This window comes from Ranitomeya imitator, chromosome 1 (genome assembly GCF_032444005.1).
Source record: "Ranitomeya imitator isolate aRanImi1 chromosome 1, aRanImi1.pri, whole genome shotgun sequence".
Lineage (NCBI taxonomy): Eukaryota > Metazoa > Chordata > Amphibia > Anura > Dendrobatidae > Ranitomeya > Ranitomeya imitator.
The window spans coordinates 178,481,679-178,505,287 of record NC_091282.1 but is presented as its reverse complement, the minus strand read 5'-3'; the positions used below and the strand labels follow the sequence as shown (position 1 = coordinate 178,505,287).

Genomic DNA, 23,609 nt, shown 5'->3' with positions numbered 1-23,609 from the left:
GGCTCCCGGGGAGTATTTATCATCTATTTTGGGTCTGTCCAAAAATTAAAAAACTCTGGCTACAAGTAGCAGAACATATTGCTTCATTTGTTAATAACTTTACAATTACTCCACAGAGAGCATTGCTATCCCTTGAATTGGACCAATTCGATATTTCGGTGAGATTGGTCATTATTCATATTTTCTTAGTGGTCAAGAATGCAATAGCATATCACTGGAAAGATACCAATCCTCCCACACTAAAAGAAATAATTGATCAGATACATCTACACCGCTCCCTGGAATGGAGATTCGCTCTAAATAATAACAATATTCCCAGGTTTCTCAGGAAATGGAGAGTTTGGAGCAACAAGTTTTATATTGTCTGACCAAATGGAAGTCCCGGCTGGTTCTCTGATTCAATAATGCCATACTTATCTCTTTCCGCAAATTTATTGTTTTTCTTTGTGTTTTTATGTTTTTGTTCTTTTTCAGGGTTTAAAGTACTCTATATTACATTATCATTGTTACAAATAATGATTGCAATGCAAATGTGCACTGTGAGTTCTCTAAATTTTAAATATTTCTCCATGTTTCATATCCCACCCTTTCCTTCCCTCCCTCTCCCTCATCCTCCCTTCCCCTTATTTCAAAAACTTCAATAAAAACATGTTTACAAGAAAGTAGGGACTAAAAAGGTCCACACCTTAAAGGGGTCTTCCGGCTTTGGAGTACAAGTCTACACTTACTCTCTGCAGACTTGGGAATCCTCACAGGTCGCACCCGGTACACAAAGGATTCTCCGTTACTGGGAGCGGGCCGTCATAAGCTATTTGCATACTTCCGGCCACATTCCTACTAGACGTGCCGTGCCTCGCTCAATACACTTGCATTAAGTGAGGCTGTGTTCATCTACGGTAGAAGGCACATGACCGTATGTATGCAAATCCTTATACTATAACTCTGATATAGGACCACATTTTTCATGGTTTTGACAGATCGCTCATGTCTCAGACAAATAAAGTAGAGCAGCCTAAAGACACCAACTCCCCCTGTCTTGTGACCAACATCTCATTGATAAAGATCATAAAAATTGGCAATAAATAAAAAGGCGCATATTTCCAAAAACAATATGGATTAAAAAACAAAACAAAAATGGAATACTCCGGGGAACAGTGGTAGTAAAATAAAGTTCTCTTTAATAACCGATGACCTAGTTTTAGGATAGGACCCCAATATGAGATTAGTGCGAACTATCCGGGGCGGGACTGCAGGCAGAGTCCTATCTTCCTGATCAGGATTTTATATTGGCTGTTGTCACACACTAAAACATGCTTAATTTTTGCAAAAACTAGTTTCTGCATCGCCATATTTTCAGAGCTATGATTTTTCCATATTTCAGTCAACACAGCCATGTGAGGGCTTGTTTTCTGCAGGACGATTTGACGTTTTTATTGGTACCATTTTTGAACACGTGTCATTTTTTGATCATTTTCTATTCTGATTTTTGGAGGCAGAATTAACAAAAAACAGCAATGTTTTTTTTATGTCATTCCGCGTGTAGTAAAATTGATAAGGAAGTTATATTCTTCGGGTTAGTACAATTACAGTGATACCACGTTTATATTTTTTTTATGTTTTGGAGCTTTTACACAAAAACTATTTTATAGGAAAAAAATTATTTTTGCATCGTTTTTTTCTGAGCGCTATAACTTTTCTATTATTCCGCTGATTGAGTTTTATGGAGGCTTGTTTTTTTTGTGGGACAAGGTGACATTTTCAGCCATACCATTTTCATTTACATTCATCTTTTCGATCGTATTTTATTCCACTTTTTGTTTGGCGATATAATGATACATCATGGTTTTTTGACTCGTTTTTCATTTTTTTTTTTTTTTTTGCAGTGTTCACTAAAGGGGTTATCTAGTGGCACCGTTTTATAGGTCGGGTATTTTCGGACGCGGCAACACCAAGTGTAATTTTTTTCCCCTGTAAATCTATTTATGGGTACAAAATATTTTTATTTTGTGATTTTTAACCCCTTTACCCCCAAGGGTGGTTTGCACGTTAATGACCGGGCCAATTTTTACAATTCTGACCACTGTCCCTTTATGAGGTTATAACTCTGGAACGCTTCAATGGATCCTGGTGATTCTGACATTGTTTTCTCGTGACATATTGTACTTCATGACAATGGTAAAAATTATTTGATAGTACCTGCGTTTATTTGTGAAAAAAATGGAAATTTGGCGAAAATTATGAAAATTTCGCAATTTTCCAACTTTGAATTTTTATGCAATTAAATCACAGAGATATGTCACACAAAATACTTAATAAGTAACATTTCCCACATGTCTACTTTACATCAGCACAATTTTGGAACCAAAATTTTTTTTTGTTAGGGAGTTATAAGGGTTAAAAGTTGACCAGCAATTTCTCATTTCTACAACACCATTTTATTTTAGGGACCACATCTCATTTGAAGTCATTTTAAGGGGTCTATATGATAGAAAATACCCAAGTGTGACACCATTCTAAAAACTACACCCCTCAAGGTGCTCAAAACCATATTCAAGAAGTTTATTAACCCTTCTGGTGCTTCACAGGAATTTTTTGAATGTTTAAATAAAAATGAACATTTAACTTTTTTTCACAAAAAATTTAATTCAGCTCCAATTTGTTTTATTTTACCAAGGGTAACAGGAGAAAATGGACCCCAAACATTGTTGTACAATTTGTCCTGAGTATGCCAATACCCCACATGTGGGGGTAAACCACTGTTTGGGCGCATGGCAGAGCTCGGAAGCGAAGGAGTGCCATTTGACTTTTCAATGCAAAATTGACTGGAATTGAGATGGGACGCCATGTTTCGTTTGGAGAGCCCCTGATGTGGCTAAACATTGAAACCCCCCACAAGTGACACCATTTTGGAAAGTAGACCCCCTAAGGAACTTATCTAGAGGTGTGGTGAGCACTTTGACCCACCAAGTGCTTCACAGAAGTTTATAATGTAGAACCGTAAAAATAAAAAATCATATTTTTTCACAAAAATTATCTTTTTGCCCCCAATTTTTTATTTTCCCAAGGGTAAGAGAAGAAATTGGACCCCAAAAGTTGTTGTACAATTTGTCCTGAGTACGCTGATACCCCGTATGTTGGGGGAAACCAACGTTTGAGCGCATGGCAGAGCTCGGAAGGGAAGGAGCGCCATTTGGAATGCAGACTTAGATGGAATGGTCTGCAGACGTCACATTGCGTTTACAGAACCCCTAATGTACCTAAACAGTAGAAACCCCCCACAAGTGACCCCATATTGGAAACTAGACCCCCCAGGGAACTAATCTAGATGTGTTGTGAGAACTTTGAACCCCCAAGTGTTTCACTACAGTTTATAACGCAGAGCCGTGAAAATAAAAAATCTTTTTTTTTTCCCCACAAAAAATGTTTTAGCCCCGAGTTTTGTATTTTCCCAAGGGTAGCAGGAGAAATTGGACCCCAAAAGTTGTTGTCCTATTTGTCCTGAGTACGCTGATACCCCATATGTTGGGGTAAACCCCTGTTTGGGCACACGGGAGAGCTCGGAAGGGAAGAAGCACTGTTTTACTTTTTCAACGCAGAATTGGCTGGAATTGAGATCGGACGCCATGTTGCGTTTGGAGAGCCCCTGATGTGCCTAAACAGTGGAAACCCCCCAATTATAACTGAAACCCTAATCCAAACACATCCCTAACCCTAATCCCAACAGTAACCCTAACCACACCTCTAACCCTGACACACCCCTAACCCTAATCCCAACCCTATTCCCAACCGTAAATGTAATCTAAACCCTAACTGTAACTTTAGCCCCAACCCAAACTGTAGCCCTAGCCCTAACCCTAGCCCTAACCCTAACCCTAGCCCTAACCCTAGCTCTAACCCTAGCCCTAACCCTAACCCTAGCCCTAACCCTAGCCCTAACCCTAGCCCTAACCCTAGCCCTAACCCTAGCCCTAACCCTAACCCTAGCCCTAACCCTAGCCCTAACCCTAACTCTAACCCTAGCCCTAATGGGAAAATGGAAATAAATACATTTTTTTAATTTTTCCCTAACTAAGGGGGTGATGAAGGGGGGTTTGATTTACTTTTATAGCGGGTTTTTTAGCGGATTTTTATGATTGGCAGCCGTCACACACTGAAAGACGCTTTTTATTGCAAAAAATATTTTTTGCGTTACCACATTTTGAGAGCTATAATTTTTCTATATTTTGGTCCACAGAGTCATGTGAGGTCTTGTTTTTTGCGGGACGAGTTGATGTTTTTATTGGTAACATTTTCGGGCACGTGACATTTTTTGATCGCTTTTTATTCCGATTTTTGTGAGGCAGAATGACCAAAAACCAGCTATTCATGAATTTCTTTTGGGGGAGGCGTTTATACCGTTCCGCGTTTGGTAAAATTGATGAAGCAGTTTTATTCTTCGGGTCAGTACGATTACAGCGACACCTCATTTATATCATTTTTTTATGTTTTGGCGCTTTTATACGATAAAAACTATTTTATAGAAAAAATAATTATTTTTGCATCGCTTTATTCTCAGGACTATAACTTTTTTATTTTTTTGCTGATGATGCTGTATGGTGGCTCGTTTTTTGCGGGACAAGATGACGTTTTCAGCGGTACCATGGTTAGTTATATCTGTCTTTTTGATCGCGTGTTATTCCACTTTTTGTTCGGCGGTATGATAATAAAGCGTTGTTTTTTGCCTCGTTTTTTTTTTTCTTACGGTGTTTACTGAAGGGGTTAACTAGTGGGCCAGTTTTATAGGTCGGGCCGTTACGGACGCGGCGATACTAAATATGTGTACTTTTATTGTTTTTTTTTTTTTTATTTAGATAAAGAAATGTATTTATGGGAATAATATTTTTTTTTTTTTTTTCATTATTTTGGAATATTTTTTTTTATTTTTTTTTTACACATTTGAAATTTTTTTTTTTTACTTTTTTACTTTGTCCCAGGGGGGGACATCACAGATCAGTGATCTGACAGTTTGCACAGCACTCTGTCAGATCACTGATCTGACATGCAGCGCTGCAGCCTTCACAGTGCCTGCTCTGAGCAGGCTCTGTGAAGCCACCTCCCTCCCTGCAGGACCCGGATCCGCGGCCATCTTGGATCCGGGGCTGGAGGGAGCAGGGAGGGAGGTGAGACCCTCGCAGCAACGCGATCACATCGCGTTGCTGCGGGGGGCTCAGGGAAGCCCGCAGGGAGCCCCCTCCCTGCGCGGTGCTTCCCTGCACCGCCGGCACATCGCGATCATCTTTGATCGCGGTGTGCCGGGGGTTAATGTGCCGGGGGCGGTCCGTGACCGCTCCTGGCACATAGTGCCGGATGTCAGCTGCGATAAACAGCTGACACCCGGCCGCGATCGGCGGCACTCCCCCCGTGAGCGCTGCCGATCGCAAATGACGTACTATTGCGTCCTTGGGAAGTAAAGCCCACCCCACATGGACGCAATAGTACGTCTAATGGCAGAAAGGGGTTAAAAAAATAAATATATATATATTTTTTTTCTTAGTCCCACTTTGGGACTTTACAAGCATCAGGCTGCAAAAAGTTAAAAACACTCAGTTTGAAAAAATGTTGCAGTAATCCGCAAGTGCTAGTAAAAGATGTAAAAAACAGGGTATTTGGTTGATACGTTTTTTGCAAAAAATGTATACTAAGCTGCTCTACCAATCTTCACGGTATACCCTTATCAGAGCAGTCCTAACTAATGTATGCAATCCCTATCTGATGTATTTAAAAACCTGATCATCTGTATATAACCTGTGTTAGGACTGCTCTGATAAGGGTATACCGTGAAGATTGGTAGAGCAGCTTAGTATACATTTTTTGCAAAAAACGTATCAACCAAATACCCTGTTTTTTACATCTTTTACTAGCACTTGCGGATTACTGCAACATTTTTTCAAACTGAGTGTTTTTGGTTTTACTATTCTCTTTTGTGTCTTCAGGTTTCTTGGTGGTGTGTGAACATGATCATACAGACTTGTTCACTGTGCAAGTAGCCCATGTGTTCCTGTTTCCATAATTGTTCTCTTGTGTCTACAAGACTGGGGAGCTCCACCACTCCTCTTGGGCTATCTGCACAAAAGCTGTTCTACCCTGTATGCACACATGGATTTTTCCTCTCTGAACCCTGTTCACACAGGTTATATACAGATGATCAGGTTTTTAAATACATCAGATAGGGATTGCATACATTAGTTAGGACTGCTCTGATAAGGGTATACCGTGAAGAGTGGTAGAGCAGCTTAGTATACATTTTTTGCAAAAAACGTATCAACCAAATACCCTGTTTTTACATCTTTTACTAGCACTTGCGGATTACTGCAACATTTTTTCAAACTGAGTGTTTTTGGTTTTACTATTCTCTTTTGTGTCTTCAGGTTTCTTGGTGGTGTGTGAACATGATCATACAGACTTGTTCACTGTGCAAGTAGCCCATGTGTTCCTGTTTCCATAATTGTTCTCTTGTGTCTACAAGACTGGGGAGCTCCACCACTCCTCTTGGGCTATCTGCACAAAAGCTGTTCTACCCTGTATGCACACATGGATTTTTCCTCTCTGAACCCTGTTCACACAGGTTATATACAGATGATCAGGTTTTTAAATACATCAGATAGGGATTGCATACATTAGTTAGGACTGCTCTGATAAGGGTATACCGTGAAGATTGGTAGAGCAGCTTAGTATACATTTTTTGCAAAAAACGTATCAACCAAATACCCTGTTTTTTTACATCTTTTACTAGCACTTGCGGATTACTGCAACATTTTTTCAAACTGAGTGTTTTTGGTTTTACTATTCTCTTTTGTGTCTTCAGGTTTCTTGGTGGTGTGTGAACATGATCATACAGACTTGTTCACTGTGCAAGTAGCCCATGTGTTCCTGTTTCCATAATTGTTCTCTTGTGTCTACAAGACTGGGGAGCTCCACCACTCCTCTTGGGCTATCTGCACAAAAGCTGTTCTACCCTGTATGCACACATGGATTTTTCCTCTCTGAACCCTGTTCACACAGGTTATATACAGATGATCAGGTTTTTAAATACATCAGATAGGGATTGCATACATTAGTTAGGACTGCTCTGATAAGGGTATACCGTGAAGATTGGTAGAGCAGCTTAGTATACATTTTTTGCAAAAAACGTATCAACCAAATACCCTGTTTTTTACATCTTTTACTAGCACTTGCGGATTACTGCAACATTTTTTCAAACTGAGTGTTTTTGGTTTTACTATTCTCTTTTGTGTCTTCAGGTTTCTTGGTGGTGTGTGAACATGATCATACAGACTTGTTCACTGTGCAAGTAGCCCATGTGTTCCTGTTTCCATAATTGTTCTCTTGTGTCTACAAGACTGGGGAGCCCCACCACTCCTCTTGGGCTATCTGCACAAAAGCTGTTCTACCCTGTATGCACACATGGATTTTTCCTCTCTGAACCCTGTTCACACAGGTTATATACAGATGATCAGGATTTTAAATACATCAGATAGGGATTGCATACATTAGTTAGGACTGCTCTGATAAGGGTATACCGTGAAGATTGGTAGAGCAGCTTAGTATACATTTTTTGCAAAAAACGTATCAACCAAATACCCTGTTTTTTACATCTTTTACTAGCACTTGCGGATTACTGCAACATTTTTTCAAACTGAGTGTTTTTGGTTTTACTATTCTCTTTTGTGTCTTCAGGTTTCTTGGTGGTGTGTGAACATGATCATACAGACTTGTTCACTGTGCAAGTAGCCCATGTGTTCCTGTTTCCATAATTGTTCTCTTGTGTCTACAAGACTGGGGAGCTCCACCACTCCTCTTGGGCTATCTGCACAAAAGCTGTTCTACCCTGTATGCACACATGGATTTTTCCTCTCTGAACCCTGTTCACACAGGTTATATACAGATGATCAGGTTTTTAAATACATCAGATAGGGATTGCATACATTAGTTAGGACTGCTCTGATAAGGGTACACCGTGAAGATTGGTAGAGCAGCTTAGTATACATTTTTTGCAAAAAACGTATCAACCAAATACCCTGTTTTTTACATCTTTTACTAGCACTTGCGGATTACTGCAACATTTTTTCAAACTGAGTGTTTTTGGTTTTACTATTCTCTTTTGTGTCTTCAGGTTTCTTGGTGGTGTGTGAACATGATCATACAGACTTGTTCACTGTGCAAGTAGCCCATGTGTTCCTGTTTCCATAATTGTTCTCTTGTGTCTACAAGACTGGGGAGCCCCACCACTCCTCTTGGGCTATCTGCACAAAAGCTGTTCTACCCTGTATGCACACATGGATTTTTCCTCTCTGAACCCTGTTCACACAGGTTATATACAGATGATCAGGATTTTAAATACATCAGATAGGGATTGCATACATTAGTTAGGACTGCTCTGATAAGGGTATACCGTGAAGATTGGTAGAGCAGCTTAGTATACATTTTTTGCAAAAAACGTATCAACCAAATACCCTGTTTTTTACATCTTTTACTAGCACTTGCGGATTACTGCAACATTTTTTCAAACTGAGTGTTTTTGGTTTTACTATTCTCTTTTGTGTCTTCAGGTTTCTTGGTGGTGTGTGAACATGATCATACAGACTTGTTCACTGTGCAAGTAGCCCATGTGTTCCTGTTTCCATAATTGTTCTCTTGTGTCTACAAGACTGGGGAGCTCCACCACTCCTCTTGGGCTATCTGCACAAAAGCTGTTCTACCCTGTATGCACACATGGATTTTTCCTCTCTGAACCCTGTTCACACAGGTTATATACAGATGATCAGGTTTTTAAATACATCAGATAGGGATTGCATACATTAGTTAGGACTGCTCTGATAAGGGTATACCGTGAAGATTGGTAGAGCAGCTTAGTATACATTTTTTGCAAAAAACGTATCAACCAAATACCCTGTTTTTTACATCTTTTACTAGCACTTGCGGATTACTGCAACATTTTTTCAAACTGAGTGTTTTTGGTTTTACTATTCTCTTTTGTGTCTTCAGGTTTCTTGGTGGTGTGTGAACATGATCATACAGACTTGTTCACTGTGCAAGTAGCCCATGTGTTCCTGTTTCCATAATTGTTCTCTTGTGTCTACAAGACTGGGGAGCTCCACCACTCCTCTTGGGCTATCTGCACAAAAGCTGTTCTACCCTGTATGCACACATGGATTTTTCCTCTCTGAACCCTGTTCACACAGGTTATATACAGATGATCAGGTTTTTAAATACATCAGATAGGGATTGCATACATTAGTTAGGACTGCTCTGATAAGGGTATACCGTGAAGATTGGTAGAGCAGCTTAGTATACATTTTTTGCAAAAAACGTATCAACCAAATACCCTGTTTTTTACATCTTTTACTAGCACTTGCGGATTACTGCAACATTTTTTCAAACTGAGTGTTTTTGGTTTTACTATTCTCTTTTGTGTCTTCAGGTTTCTTGGTGGTGTGTGAACATGATCATACAGACTTGTTCACTGTGCAAGTAGCCCATGTGTTCCTGTTTCCATAATTGTTCTCTTGTGTCTACAAGACTGGGGAGCTCCACCACTCCTCTTGGGCTATCTGCACAAAAGCTGTTCTACCCTGTATGCACACATGGATTTTTCCTCTCTGAACCCTGTTCACACAGGTTATATACAGATGATCAGGTTTTTAAATACATCAGATAGGGATTGCATACATTAGTTAGGACTGCTCTGATAAGGGTATACCGTGAAGATTGGTAGAGCAGCTTAGTATACATTTTTTGCAAAAAACGTATCAACCAAATACCCTGTTTTTTACATCTTTTACTAGCACTTGCGGATTACTGCAACATTTTTTCAAACTGAGTGTTTTTGGTTTTACTATTCTCTTTTGTGTCTTCAGGTTTCTTGGTGGTGTGTGAACATGATCATACAGACTTGTTCACTGTGCAAGTAGCCCATGTGTTCCTGTTTCCATAATTGTTCTCTTGTGTCTACAAGACTGGGGAGCTCCACCACTCCTCTTGGGCTATCTGCACAAAAGCTGTTCTACCCTGTATGCACACATGGATTTTTCCTCTCTGAACCCTGTTCACACAGGTTATATACAGATGATCAGGTTTTTAAATACATCAGATAGGGATTGCATACATTAGTTAGGACTGCTCTGATAAGGGTATACCGTGAAGATTGGTAGAGCAGCTTAGTATACATTTTTTGCAAAAAACGTATCAACCAAATACCCTGTTTTTTACATCTTTTACTAGCACTTGCGGATTACTGCAACATTTTTTCAAACTGAGTGTTTTTGGTTTTACTATTCTCTTTTGTGTCTTCAGGTTTCTTGGTGGTGTGTGAACATGATCATACAGACTTGTTCACTGTGCAAGTAGCCCATGTGTTCCTGTTTCCATAATTGTTCTCTTGTGTCTACAAGACTGGGGAGCTCCACCACTCCTCTTGGGCTATCTGCACAAAAGCTGTTCTACCCTGTATGCACACATGGATTTTTCCTCTCTTAACCCTGTTCACACAGGTTATATACAGATGATCAGGTTTTTAAATACATCAGATAGGGATTGCATACATTAGTTAGGACTGCTCTGATAAGGGTATACCGTGAAGATTGGTAGAGCAGCTTAGTATACATTTTTTGCAAAAAACGTATCAACCAAATACCCTGTTTTTTACATCTTTTACTAGCACTTGCGGATTACTGCAACATTTTTTCAAACTGAGTGTTTTTGGTTTTACTATTCTCTTTTGTGTCTTGCAAAAAGTTAAAGTATAGCAAAGCAGCAGCCTTTCTATACTTCACAAACTCTCAGCTCTGTACTGACAGACTAACTTGTTACACCATGCTCTGAGCGTGTTGTAGCGAGTTTGCTACATCTGGTGACACGGATTTTGTCACGACATCATCAGGTCACCATGGCAACAAACGGCCCCGCGCAATGAAGTCCAGTGTGACCAGTAGAAGCGCCACTGCAGAGCGAGACGGCTGTCGTCCATTCCACTCCTGCTCCCATCCTTCCGATGCCGATGTTTTAAAGAATTGGAATAAAGAAGTTTTTTTAACCGGTGAGTGCCATACATTTCTTTCAATTTTTGCATTAATTATAGATTGAGTTGAAGCTTTTATCGGGAACATTTTACATAAAATTTTGGATCACATTTATCCTGCGCTCTACGCTGAGCACTTGCATTGGGCCTTCTATCTAAATCTCGGAATGTATTTAATCAGATGAAACCTGAGGGATTCAGTAGCTATAAATGAGGCAGCAGTGTTACTTGGGACTCCGTCTGGCCTTTGTTCAGCGGTGTCCTTTTCAGACATACACAAAACTATGATCGACCGCACATTTGTGCATGCCTAAAAAGATGGACACTGCCAGATAGTAGGCCAGACAGCATCCACAGTGTCTCCATTTGCATCATTATAGGGAATGTTATGTCGGGGGTTCTGTCTGAATCATGTATTTCAGAGATTTATATGAAGGCAAACCTTGATTTAAGCTCTCAGTGTGGAGTGCAGGAGAAATGAGAGCTGAGCCTTACTGCGATCTTTGGAAGGCAGAATGAAAAAATCAACAGCAAATCGAGAACTGGTTTTACTTTCTATGCTGTTACTCGTATGATATAAGTGATTAGATGGATTTATTCTTTGGGTCGGTGCGACTACAGTGATACCAGATTTATACCATTTTCATATTTGGCTGCTGTCACACACTAAAAGACTGTTTTACAAAAACTAATTTTTGTATCGCCATATTCTGAGAACTATAATTTTTCCATATTTTTGCTGACAGTCATGTGAGGGCTTATTTTTTGCAGGATGAGTTGACACAATGTGAGAATATATATATTTTTTTAATGCCGTTCTCAGTGTGGTAAAAGTGATATGAACGCTTTATTCTTCTAGTCAGTACGATTACAGCGATACCACATCTATATATATATATATATATATATATATATATATATATATATATATATATATATATATATATATATATATAATATAGGGGATATTCAAGATTTTACTTTGATGGCATTGCTTAGAATGTCATAACCAGCAGAAAAAAGGACAAAGTGTCATGCTAGAAAAATAGGAGAGCACTGATGTTCATGTAGCTATATCTGGGACTGAAGCTCAGCCCATTCAAGGCAATACTGCTATTAAAGTGTAGGAGTCTCTTCATTCTGTTGACTGGTGGGGGTCCTAGAAGATAAGAAAAAGGACCCCATGCATCCTTAGGGTAAAGCTTACCTTTTTCTACTTGTTCCCGAGCTTGCTGATTGGTCATTCCTGGATAAGGGCACACTCCCAAGCTGAATGTTTCCCACAGGAGAATGCCAAAACTCCACACATCACTTTCAGAACTATATCGTCCTGGAGAGAAAAAAACAGAATCAATAAGAGATAAAATCTTGAGTGGGAGGGGTCGTGGCCAAATGTGTCCAACATATGCATTATAGTTTACGTCCTAAAATTGGAGTCACTTATAAAATAATTTTATGCCGCCTGTCTGAAGAACATTTCTGGCAGTGGTGCACAGCAGTTGAAAGGTGCGCCAAATTCATAAAGAGGTATGCACCTCTTAATAAATTTTGACCCAAATAATTCTAACATGCACCTCACCATGACATGCACACAAAACACCAGCCTTCATGAAGCGGGCCTAGGAGTTCTGAAGACTGGGAGCAGTGGGAATCCATCAGGCAAGCTTTTCCATCCCAGTACACAAGCCCATTTACTGCCTTTTTTTTTTTTATAAAGGCTTGAACTAATTAGATTTATTTTCCTGCTTATTCAGAATTTTGATCCCATTCAAGAGTTTGCAGTTTGGAAAGAGTCCAAAACAGAAACACTTTCCAAAAGATAAAATATATTTTGAAGGAATTTATTTTTGCTAGTTCTAGAGAAAGAAAAAAGAAACATAGTAAATTTAATATATTGATTCACATGTTGCAATAGACAAACACTGAAATTAAAGCTTTTATAACCGATAAATAGAAAAAAAACAATTGCCATTTTAAAACCAATAGATGGGTTAGGCTGGTAATATTAGCATCATTACAGAAAAGCAGTACAAGAACATAAGGAAATATTAAAATATATATTTATAGAATAAGACAACATTGTAATGAAATAATCTATATATCTGTTGAAACTGTAAAAAAACAAAAAATAAAATAAATAAAAAGGACAGGGAACCTGTCACCAAGATTTTCACTGCCCGACAAGATTTCACATGCAGGAGAGTCAGACTAATGTGTGTAACCCGGCCCTAACCACTGATTGGCAGCTTGCGGACAATGCACAGTGCACACAGGAAGCTGCCAATCAAATGTGTGGGCAGATTTATACACAGCTGTGCATTCTGACCACTGATACATCTAAAGCAGCTAAAACAAAGATTTTATCAAAACTACACCAAGCAGACCAGTAAGTCAAACATCACGGGAATCGTGTCTCTGCCCTTACATCAACCTGCTGACACATTCCCTTCAGTGCAGAATTAAATTATGAAAAGCTATTAGCTGAACTCACAAAAGTAGATTCCACTTAGGATTGTCTGGCCTTAGGGATACAAGTCTGCAGTCACTCTATGTGACTGCAGACTTGTGAATCCTCACATTGCGCGCACGTCGCGCTGTTAGGACTCTCCAGTGCCAGCACAAGCAGTAAGAGGCGCGTGCTCGCAAAGATGTCACTTGCACACATGCGATCAGGAGCCAACTAGATGGGAGATACTTTGCTCAATGCAAGTATATTGAGCGAGGCTAGACAAGTTTAGTTGGAATCTGGCCTGAAGTATGCAATTCGCATACTGGCTGTCACATGACCGCCCACTCCCAGCGATGACAGCTGAGAATCCTCACAGTGTGCACAATATAAAAATACACAAGACTGCAGTCACATAGGGTAACTGCAGGATTGTAGTCTAAGGCTGGACAACCTAGTAAGACTTGTTTTGTAGTTTATTTTTTCAGGATTTCTATTGCATAGATTGTGCTATGGTGATGAAATGTACAGACTATGTCAACAAGTAGACTTTTCATAATTAACTCAAGGTAACAATAGCAACATGAGCTATGAGGGACATACCGATGTCTATAGTCTATTGTACAGAAGTCATGCTACGACGGGGTAACATAACACAATAGTAACATGAGCTATGAGGGACATACCGATGTCTATAGTCTATTGTACAGAAGCCATGCTACGATGGAGTAACATAACACAATAGTAACATGAGCTATGAGGGACATACCGATGTCTATAGTCTATTGTACAGAAGCCATGCTACGACGGGGTAACATAACACAATAGTAATATGAGCTATGAGGGACATACCGATGTCTATAGTCTATTGTACAGAAGCCATGCTACGATGGAGTAACATAACACAATAGTAACATGAGCTATGAGGGACATACCGATGTCTATAGTCTATTGTACAGAAGCCATGCTACGACGGGGTAACATAACACAATAGTAATATGAGCTATGAGGGACATACCGATGTCTATAGTCTATTGTACAGAAGCCATGCTACGACGGGGTAACATAACACAATAGCAACATGAGCTATGAGGGGCATAACGATGTCTATAGTCTATTGTACAGAAGCCATGCTACGACGGGGTAACATAACACAATAGTAACATGAGCTATGAGGGGCATACCGATGTCTATAGTCTATTGTACAGAAGCCACGCTACGATGGAGTAACATAACACAATAGCAACATGAGCTATGAGGGGCATAACGATGTCTATAGTCTATTGTACAGAAGCCACGCTACGATGGAGTAACATAACACAATAGCAACATGAGCTATGAGGGGCATAACGATGTCTATAGTCTATTGTACAGAAGCCATGCTACGACGGGGTAACATAACACAATAGTAACATGAGCTATGAGGGGCATACCGATGTCTATAGTCTATTGTACAGAAGCCATGCTACGACGGGGTAACATAACACAATAGTAACATGAGCTATGAGGGGCATACCGATGTCTATAGTCTATTGTACAGAAGCCATGCTACGATGGAGTAATATAACACAATAGTAACATGAGCTATGAGGGACATACCGATGTCTATACTCTATTGTACAGAAGCCATGCTACGATGGAGTAACATAACACAATAGTAACATGAGCTATGAGGGACATACCGATGTCTATAGCCTATTGTATAGAAGCCATGCTATGATGGAGTAATATAACACAATAGTAACATGAGCTATGAGGGACCGCACATGGAGTACTGTGTCCAGTTTTGGGCACCGGTGCTCAGGAAGGATATAATGGAACTAGAGAGAGTACAAAGGAGGGCAACAAAATTAATAAAGGGGATGGGAGAACTACAATACCCAGATAGATTAGCGAAATTAGGATTATTTAGTCTAGAAAAAAGACGACTGAGGGGCGATCTAATAACCATGTATAAGTATATAAGGGGACAATACAAATATCTCGCTGAGGATCTGTTTATACCAAGGAAGGTGACGGGCACAAGGGGGCATTCTTTGCGTCTGGAGGAGAGAAGGTTTTTCCACCAACATAGAAGAGGATTCTTTACTGTTAGGGCAGTGAGAATCTGGAATTGCTTGCCTGAGGAGGTGGTGATGGCGAACTCAGTCGAGGGGTTCAAGAGAGGCCTGGATGTCTTCCTGGAGCAGAACAATATTGTATCATACAATTATTAGGTTCTGTAGAAGGACGTAGATCTGGGTATTTATTATGATGGAATATAGGCTGAACTGGATGGACAAATGTCTTTTTTCGGCCTTACTAACTATGTTACTATGTTACTATGACATACCGATGTCTATAGTCTATTGTACAGAAGCCACGCTACGATGGAGTAACATAACACAATAGTAACATGAGCTATGAGGGACATACCGATGTCTATAGTCTACTGTACAGAAGCAATGCTACGATGGAGTAACATAACACAATAGTAACATGAGCTATGAGGGACATACCGATGTCTATAGTCTATTGTACAGAAGCCACGCTACGATGGAGTAACATAACACAATAGTAACATGAGCTATGAGGGACATACCGATGTCTATAGTCTATTGTACAGAAGCCATGCTACGATGGAGTAACATAACACAATAGCAACATGAGCTATGAGGGACATACCGATGTCTATAGTCTATTGTACAGAAGCCATGCTACGATGGGGTAACATAACACAATAGTAACATGAGCTATGAGGGACACACCGATGTCTATAGTCTATTGTACAGAAGCCATGCTACGATGGGGTAACATAACACAATAGTAACATGAGCTATGAGGGACATACCGATGTCTATAGTCTATTGTACAGAAGCCATGCTACGATGGAGTAATATAACACAATAATAACATGAGCTATGAGGGGCATACCGATGTCTATAGTCTATTGTACAGAAGCCATGCTACGATGGAGTAATATAACACAACAGTAACATGAGCTATGAGGGACATACCGATGTCTATAGTCTATTGTACAGAAGCCATGCTACGATGGGGTAACATAACACAATAGTAACATGAGCTATGAGGGACATACCGATGTCTATAGTCTATTGTACAGAAGCCATGTTACGATGGAGTAACATAACACAACAGAAACATGAGCTATGAGGGACATACCGATGTCTATAGTCTATTGTACAGAAGCCATGCTACGATGGAGTAACATAACACAATAGTAACATAAGCTATGAGGGACATACCGATGTCTATAGTCAATTGTACAGAAGCCACTCTACGATGGAGTAACATAACACAATAGCGACATGAGCTATGAGGGGCATACCGATGTCTATAGTCTATTGTACAGAAGCCATGCTACGATGGGGTAATATAACACAATAGTAAAATGAGCTATGAGGGACATACCGATGTCTATAGTCTATTGTACAGAAGCCACGCTACGATGGAGTAACATAACACAATAGTAACATGAGCTATGAGGGACATACCGATGTCTATAGTCTATTGTACAGAAGCCATGCTACGATGGGGTAACATAACACAATAGTAACATGAGCTATGAGGGACATACCGATGTCTATAGTCTATTGTACAGAAGCCATGCTACGATGGAGTAACATAACACAATAGTAACATAAGCTATGAGGGACATACCGATGTCTATAGTCAATTGTACAGAAGCCACTCTACGATGGAGTAACATAACACAATAGCAACATGAGCTATGAGGGGCACACCGATGTCTATAGCCTATTGTATAGAAGCCACTCTACGATGGAGTAACATAACACAATAGCGACATGAGCTATGAGGGGCATACCGATGTCTATAGTCTATTGTACAGAAGCCACTCTACGATGGAGTAACATAACACAATAGCGACATGAGCTATGAGGGGCATACCGATGTCTATAGTCTATTGTACAGAAGCCACTCTACGATGGAGTAACATAACACAATAGCGACATGAGCTATGAGGGACATACTGATGTCTATAGTCTATTGTACAGAAGCCACGCTACGATGGGGTAACATAACACAATAGCGACATGAGCTATGAGGGACATACCGATGTCTATAGTCTATTGTACAGAAGCCACTCTACGATGGAGTAACATAACACAATAGCGACATGAGCTATGAGGGGCATACCGATGTCTATAGTCTATTGTACAGAAGCCATGCTACGATGGGGTAATATAACACAATAGTAACATGAGCTATGAGGGACATACCGATGTCTATAGCCTATTGTACGGAAGCCATGCTACGATGGAGTAACATAACACAATAGTAACATGAGCTATGAGGGACATACCGATGTCTATAGTCTATTGTACAGAAGCCACGCTACGATGGAGTAACATAACACAATAGTAACATGAGCTATGAGGGACATACCGATGTCTATAGTCTATTGTACAGAAGCCACTCTACGATGGAGTAACATAACACAATAGCGACATGAGCTATGAGGGGCATACCGATGTCTATAGTCTATTGAACAGAAGCCACTCTACGATGGAGTAACATAACACAATAGTAACATGAGCTATGAGGGACATACCGATGTCTATAGTCTATTGTACAGAAGCCATGCTACGATGGAGTAACATAACACAATAGTAACATGAGCTATGAGGGACATACCGATGTCTATAGTCCAGAAGCCATGCTACTATGGAGTAACATGACACAATAGTAACATGAGCTATGAGGGGCATACCGATGTCTATAGTCTATTGTACAGAAGCCATGCTATGGTGGAGTAATATAACACAATAATAACATGAGCTATGAGGGACATACCGATGTCTATAGTCTATTGTACAGAAGCCATGCTATGGTGGAGTAATATAACACAATAATAACATGAGCTATGAGGGGCATACCGATGTCTATAGCCTATTGTATAGAAGCCATGCTATGATGGAGTAATATAACACAATAGTAACATGAGCTATGAGGGACCGCACATGGAGTACTGTGTCCAGTTTTGGGCACCGGTGCTCAGGAAGGATATAATGGAACTAGAGAGAGTACAAAGGAGGGCAACAAAATTAATAAAGGGGATGGGAGAACTACAATACCCAGATAGATTAGCGAAATTAGGATTATTTAGTCTAGAAAAAAGACGACTGAGGGGCGATCTAATAACCATGTATAAGTATATAAGGGGACAATACAAATATCTCGCTGAGGATCTGTTTATACCAAGGAAGGTGACGGGCACAAGGGGGCATTCTTTGCGTCTGGAGGAGAGAAGGTTTTTCCACCAACATAGAAGAGGATTCTTTACTGTTAGGGCAGTGAGAATCTGGAATTGCTTGCCTGAGGAGGTGGTGATGGCGAACTCAGTCGAGGGGTTCAAGAGAGGCCTGGATGTCTTCCTGGAGCAGAACAATATTGTATCATACAATTATTAGGTTCTGTAGAAGGACGTAGATCTGGGTATTTATTATGATGGAATATAGGCTGAACTGGATGGACAAATGTCTTTTTTCGGCCTTACTAACTATGTTACTATGTTACTATGTTACTATGACATACCGATGTCTATAGTCTATTGTACAGAAGCCACGCTACGATGGAGTAACATAACACAATAGTAACATGAGCTATGAGGGACATACCGATGTCTATAGTCTACTGTACAGAAGCAATGCTACGATGGAGTAACATAACACAATAGTAACATGAGCTATGAGGGACATACCGATGTCTATAGCCTATTGTATAGAAGCCATGCTACGATGGAGTAAAATAACACAATAGTAACATGAGCTATGAGGGACACACCGATGTCTATAGTCTACTGTACAGAAGCAATGCTACGATGGAGTAACATAACACAATAGTAACATGAGCTATGAGGGACATACCGATGTCTATAGTCTATTGTACAGAAGCCACGCTACGATGGAGTAACATAACACAATAGTAACATGAGCTATGAGGGACATACCGATGTCTATAGTCTATTGTACAGAAGCCATGCTACGATGGAGTAACATAACACAATAGCAACATGAGCTATGAGGGACATACCGATGTCTATAGTCTATTGTACAGAAGCCATGCTACGATGGGGTAACATAACACAATAGTAACATGAGCTATGAGGGACACACCGATGTCTATAGTCTATTGTACAGAAGCCATGCTACGATGGGGTAACATAACACAATAGTAACATGAGCTATGAGGGGCATACCGATGTCTATAGTCTATTGTACAGAAGCCATGTTACGATGGAGTAATATAACACAACAGTAACATGAGCTATGAGGGACATACCGATGTCTATAGTCTATTGTACAGAAGCCATGTTACGATGGAGTAACATAACACAACAGAAACATGAGCTATGAGGGACATACCGATGTCTATAGTCTATTGTACAGAAGCCATGCTACGATGGAGTAACATAACACAATAGTAACATAAGCTATGAGGGACATACCGATGTCTATAGTCAATTGTACAGAAGCCACTCTACGATGGAGTAACATAACACAATAGCGACATGAGCTATGAGGGGCATACCGATGTCTATAGCCTATTGTACAGAAGCCATGCTACGATGGGGTAATATAACACAATAGTAAAATGAGCTATGAGGGACATACCGATGTCTATAGTCTATTGTACAGAAGCCACGCTACGATGGAGTAACATAACACAATAGTAACATGAGCTATGAGGGACATACCGATGTCTATAGTCTATTGTACAGAAGCCACGCTACGATGGGGTAACATAACACAATAGCGACATGAGCTATGTGGGACATACCGATGTCTATAGTCTATTGTACAGAAGCCATGCTACGATGGGGTAACATAACACAATAGTAACATGAGCTATGAGGGACATACCGATGTCTATAGTCTATTGTACAGAAGCCATGCTACGATGGAGTAACATAACACAATAGTAACATGAGCTATGAGGGGCACACCGATGTCTATAGCCTATTGTATAGAAGCCACTCTACGATGGAGTAACATAACACAATAGCGACATGAGCTATGAGGGGCATACCGATGTCTATAGTCTATTGTACAGAAGCCACTCTACGATGGAGTAACATAACACAATAGCGACATGAGCTATGAGGGGCATACCGATGTCTATAGTCTATTGTACAGAAGCCATGCTACGATGGGGTAATATAACACAATAGTAACATGAGCTATGAGGGACATACCGATGTCTATAGCCTATTGTACGGAAGCCATGCTACGATGGAGTAACATAACACAATAGTAACATGAGCTATGAGGGACATACCGATGTCTATAGTCTATTGTACAGAAGCCACGCTACGATGGAGTAACATAACACAATAATAACATGAGCTATGAGGGACATACCGATGTCTATAGTCTATTGTACAGAAGCCACTCTACGATGGAGTAACATAACACAATAGCGACATGAGCTATGAGGGGCATACCGATGTCTATAGTCTATTGTACAGAAGCCACTCTACGATGGAGTAACATAACACAATAGTAACATGAGCTATGAGGGACATACCGATGTCTATAGTCTATTGTACAGAAGCCATGCTATGGTGGAGTAATATAACACAATAGTAACATGAGCTATGAGGGACATACCGATGTCTATAGTCTATTGTACAGAAGCCACGCTACGATGGAGTAACATAACACAATAGAAACATGAGCTATGAGGGACATACCGATGTCTATAGTCTATTGTACAGAAGCCATGCTACGATGGAGTAACATAACACAATAGCAACATGAGCTATGAGGGACATACCGATGTCTATAGTCTATTGTACGGAAGCCATGCTACGATGGAGTAACATAACACAATAGTAACATGAGCTATGAGGGACATACCGATGTCTATAGTCTATTGTACAGAAGCCACGCTACGATGGGGTAACATAACACAATAGTAACATGAGCTATGAGGGGCATACCGATGTCTATAGTCTATTGTACGGAAGCCATGCTACGATGGGGTAACATAACACAATAGTAACATGAGCTATGAGGGACATAACGATGTCTATAGTCTATTGTACAGAAGCCATGCTACGATGGAGTAACATGACACAATAGTAACATGAGCTATGAGGGACATACCGATGTCTATAGCCTATTGTACAGAAGCCATGCTACGATGGAGTAACATAACACAATAGTAACATGAGCTATGAGGGACATACCGATGTCTATAGCCTATTGTACAGAAGCCATGCTACGATGGAGTAACATAACACAATAGTAACATGAGCTATGAGGGACATACCGATGTCTATAGCATATTGTACAGAAGCCATGCTACGATGGAGTAACATAACACAATAGTAACATGAGCTATGAGGGACATACCGATGTCTATAGTCTATTGTACGGAAGCCATGCTACGATGGGGTAACATAACACAATAGTAACATAAGCTATGAGGGACATACCGATGTCTATAGTCTATTGTACGGAAGCCATGCTACGATGGGGTAACATAACACAATAGTAACATGAGCTATGAGGGACATACCGATGTCTATAGTCTATTGTATAGAAGCCATGCTACGATGGGGTAACATAACACAATAGTAACATGAGCTATGAGAGACATACCGATGTCTATAGTCTATTGTATAGAAGCCATGTTACGATGGAGTAACATAACACAATAGTAACATGAGCTATGAGAGACACACCGATGTCTATAGTCTATTGTACAGAAGCCATGCTACGATGGAGTAACATAACACAATAGTAACGAGCTATGAGGGACATACCGATGTCTATAGTCTATTGTACAGAAGCCATGCTACGATGGAGTAACATAACACAATAGTAACATGAGCTATGAGGGACATACCGATGTCTATAGTCTATTGTACGGAAGCCACGCTACGATGGGGTAACATAACACAATAGTAACATAAGCTATGAGGGACACACCGATGTCTATAGCCTATTGTACGGAAGCCATGCTACGATGGGGTAACATAAAACAATAGTAACATGAGCTATGAGGGACATACCGATGTCTATAGTCTATTGTACAGAAGTCATGCTACGATGGGGTAACATAACACAATAGTAACATGAGCTATGAGGGACATACCGATGTCTATAGTCTATTGTATAGAAGCCATGTTACGATGGAGTAACATAACACAATAGCAACATGAGCTATGAGGGACATACCGATGTCTATAGTCTATTGTACAGAAGCCATGCTACGATGGAGTAACATAACACAATAGCAACATGAGCTATGAGGGACATACCGATGTCTATAGTCTATTGTACGGAAGCCATGCTACGATGGAGTAACATAACACAATAGTAACATGAGCTATGAGGGACATACCGATGTCTATAGTCTATTGTACAGAAGCCACGCTACGATGGGGTAACATAACACAATAGCAACATGAGCTATGAGGGACATACCGATGTCTATAGTCTATTGTACGGAAGCCATGCTACGATGGAGTAACATAACACAATAGTAACATGAGCTATGAGGGACATACCGATGTCTATAGTCTATTGTACAGAAGCCACGCTACGATGGGGTAACATAACACAATAGTAACATGAGCTATGAGGGGCATACCGATGTCTATAGTCTATTGTACGGAAGCCATGCTACGATGGGGTAACATAACACAATAGTAACATGAGCTATGAGGGACATAACGATGTCTATAGTCTATTGTACAGAAGCCATGCTACGATGGAGTAACATGACACAATAGTAACATGAGCTATGAGGGACATACCGATGTCTATAGCCTATTGTACAGAAGCCATGCTACGATGGAGTAACATAACACAATAGTAACATGAGCTATGAGGGACATACCGATGTCTATAGCCTATTGTACAGAAGCCATGCTACGATGGAGTAACATAACACAATAGTAACATGAGCTATGAGGGACATACCGATGTCTATAGTCTATTGTACGGAAGCCATGCTACGATGGGGTAACATAACACAATAGTAACATAAGCTATGAGGGACATACCGATGTCTATAGTCTATTGTACGGAAGCCATGCTACGATGGGGTAACATAACACAATAGTAACATGAGCTA

General features: G+C 40.2%; 1 protein-coding gene across 2 annotated transcripts in view; it reads right to left on the bottom strand.

Annotated features, from left to right (window-relative positions):
- The window catches only part of FER (FER tyrosine kinase), a 485,813-nt gene that overhangs the window by 12,732 nt on the left and 449,472 nt on the right, over positions 1–23,609 (bottom strand). For both annotated transcript variants that reach the window (XM_069752566.1, XM_069752558.1), the window contains exon 20: positions 12,264–12,386. In XM_069752566.1, coding sequence (XP_069608667.1) covers positions 12,264–12,386 — 123 coding nt within the window. The remainder of the gene's footprint in view (positions 1–12,263; positions 12,387–23,609) is intronic.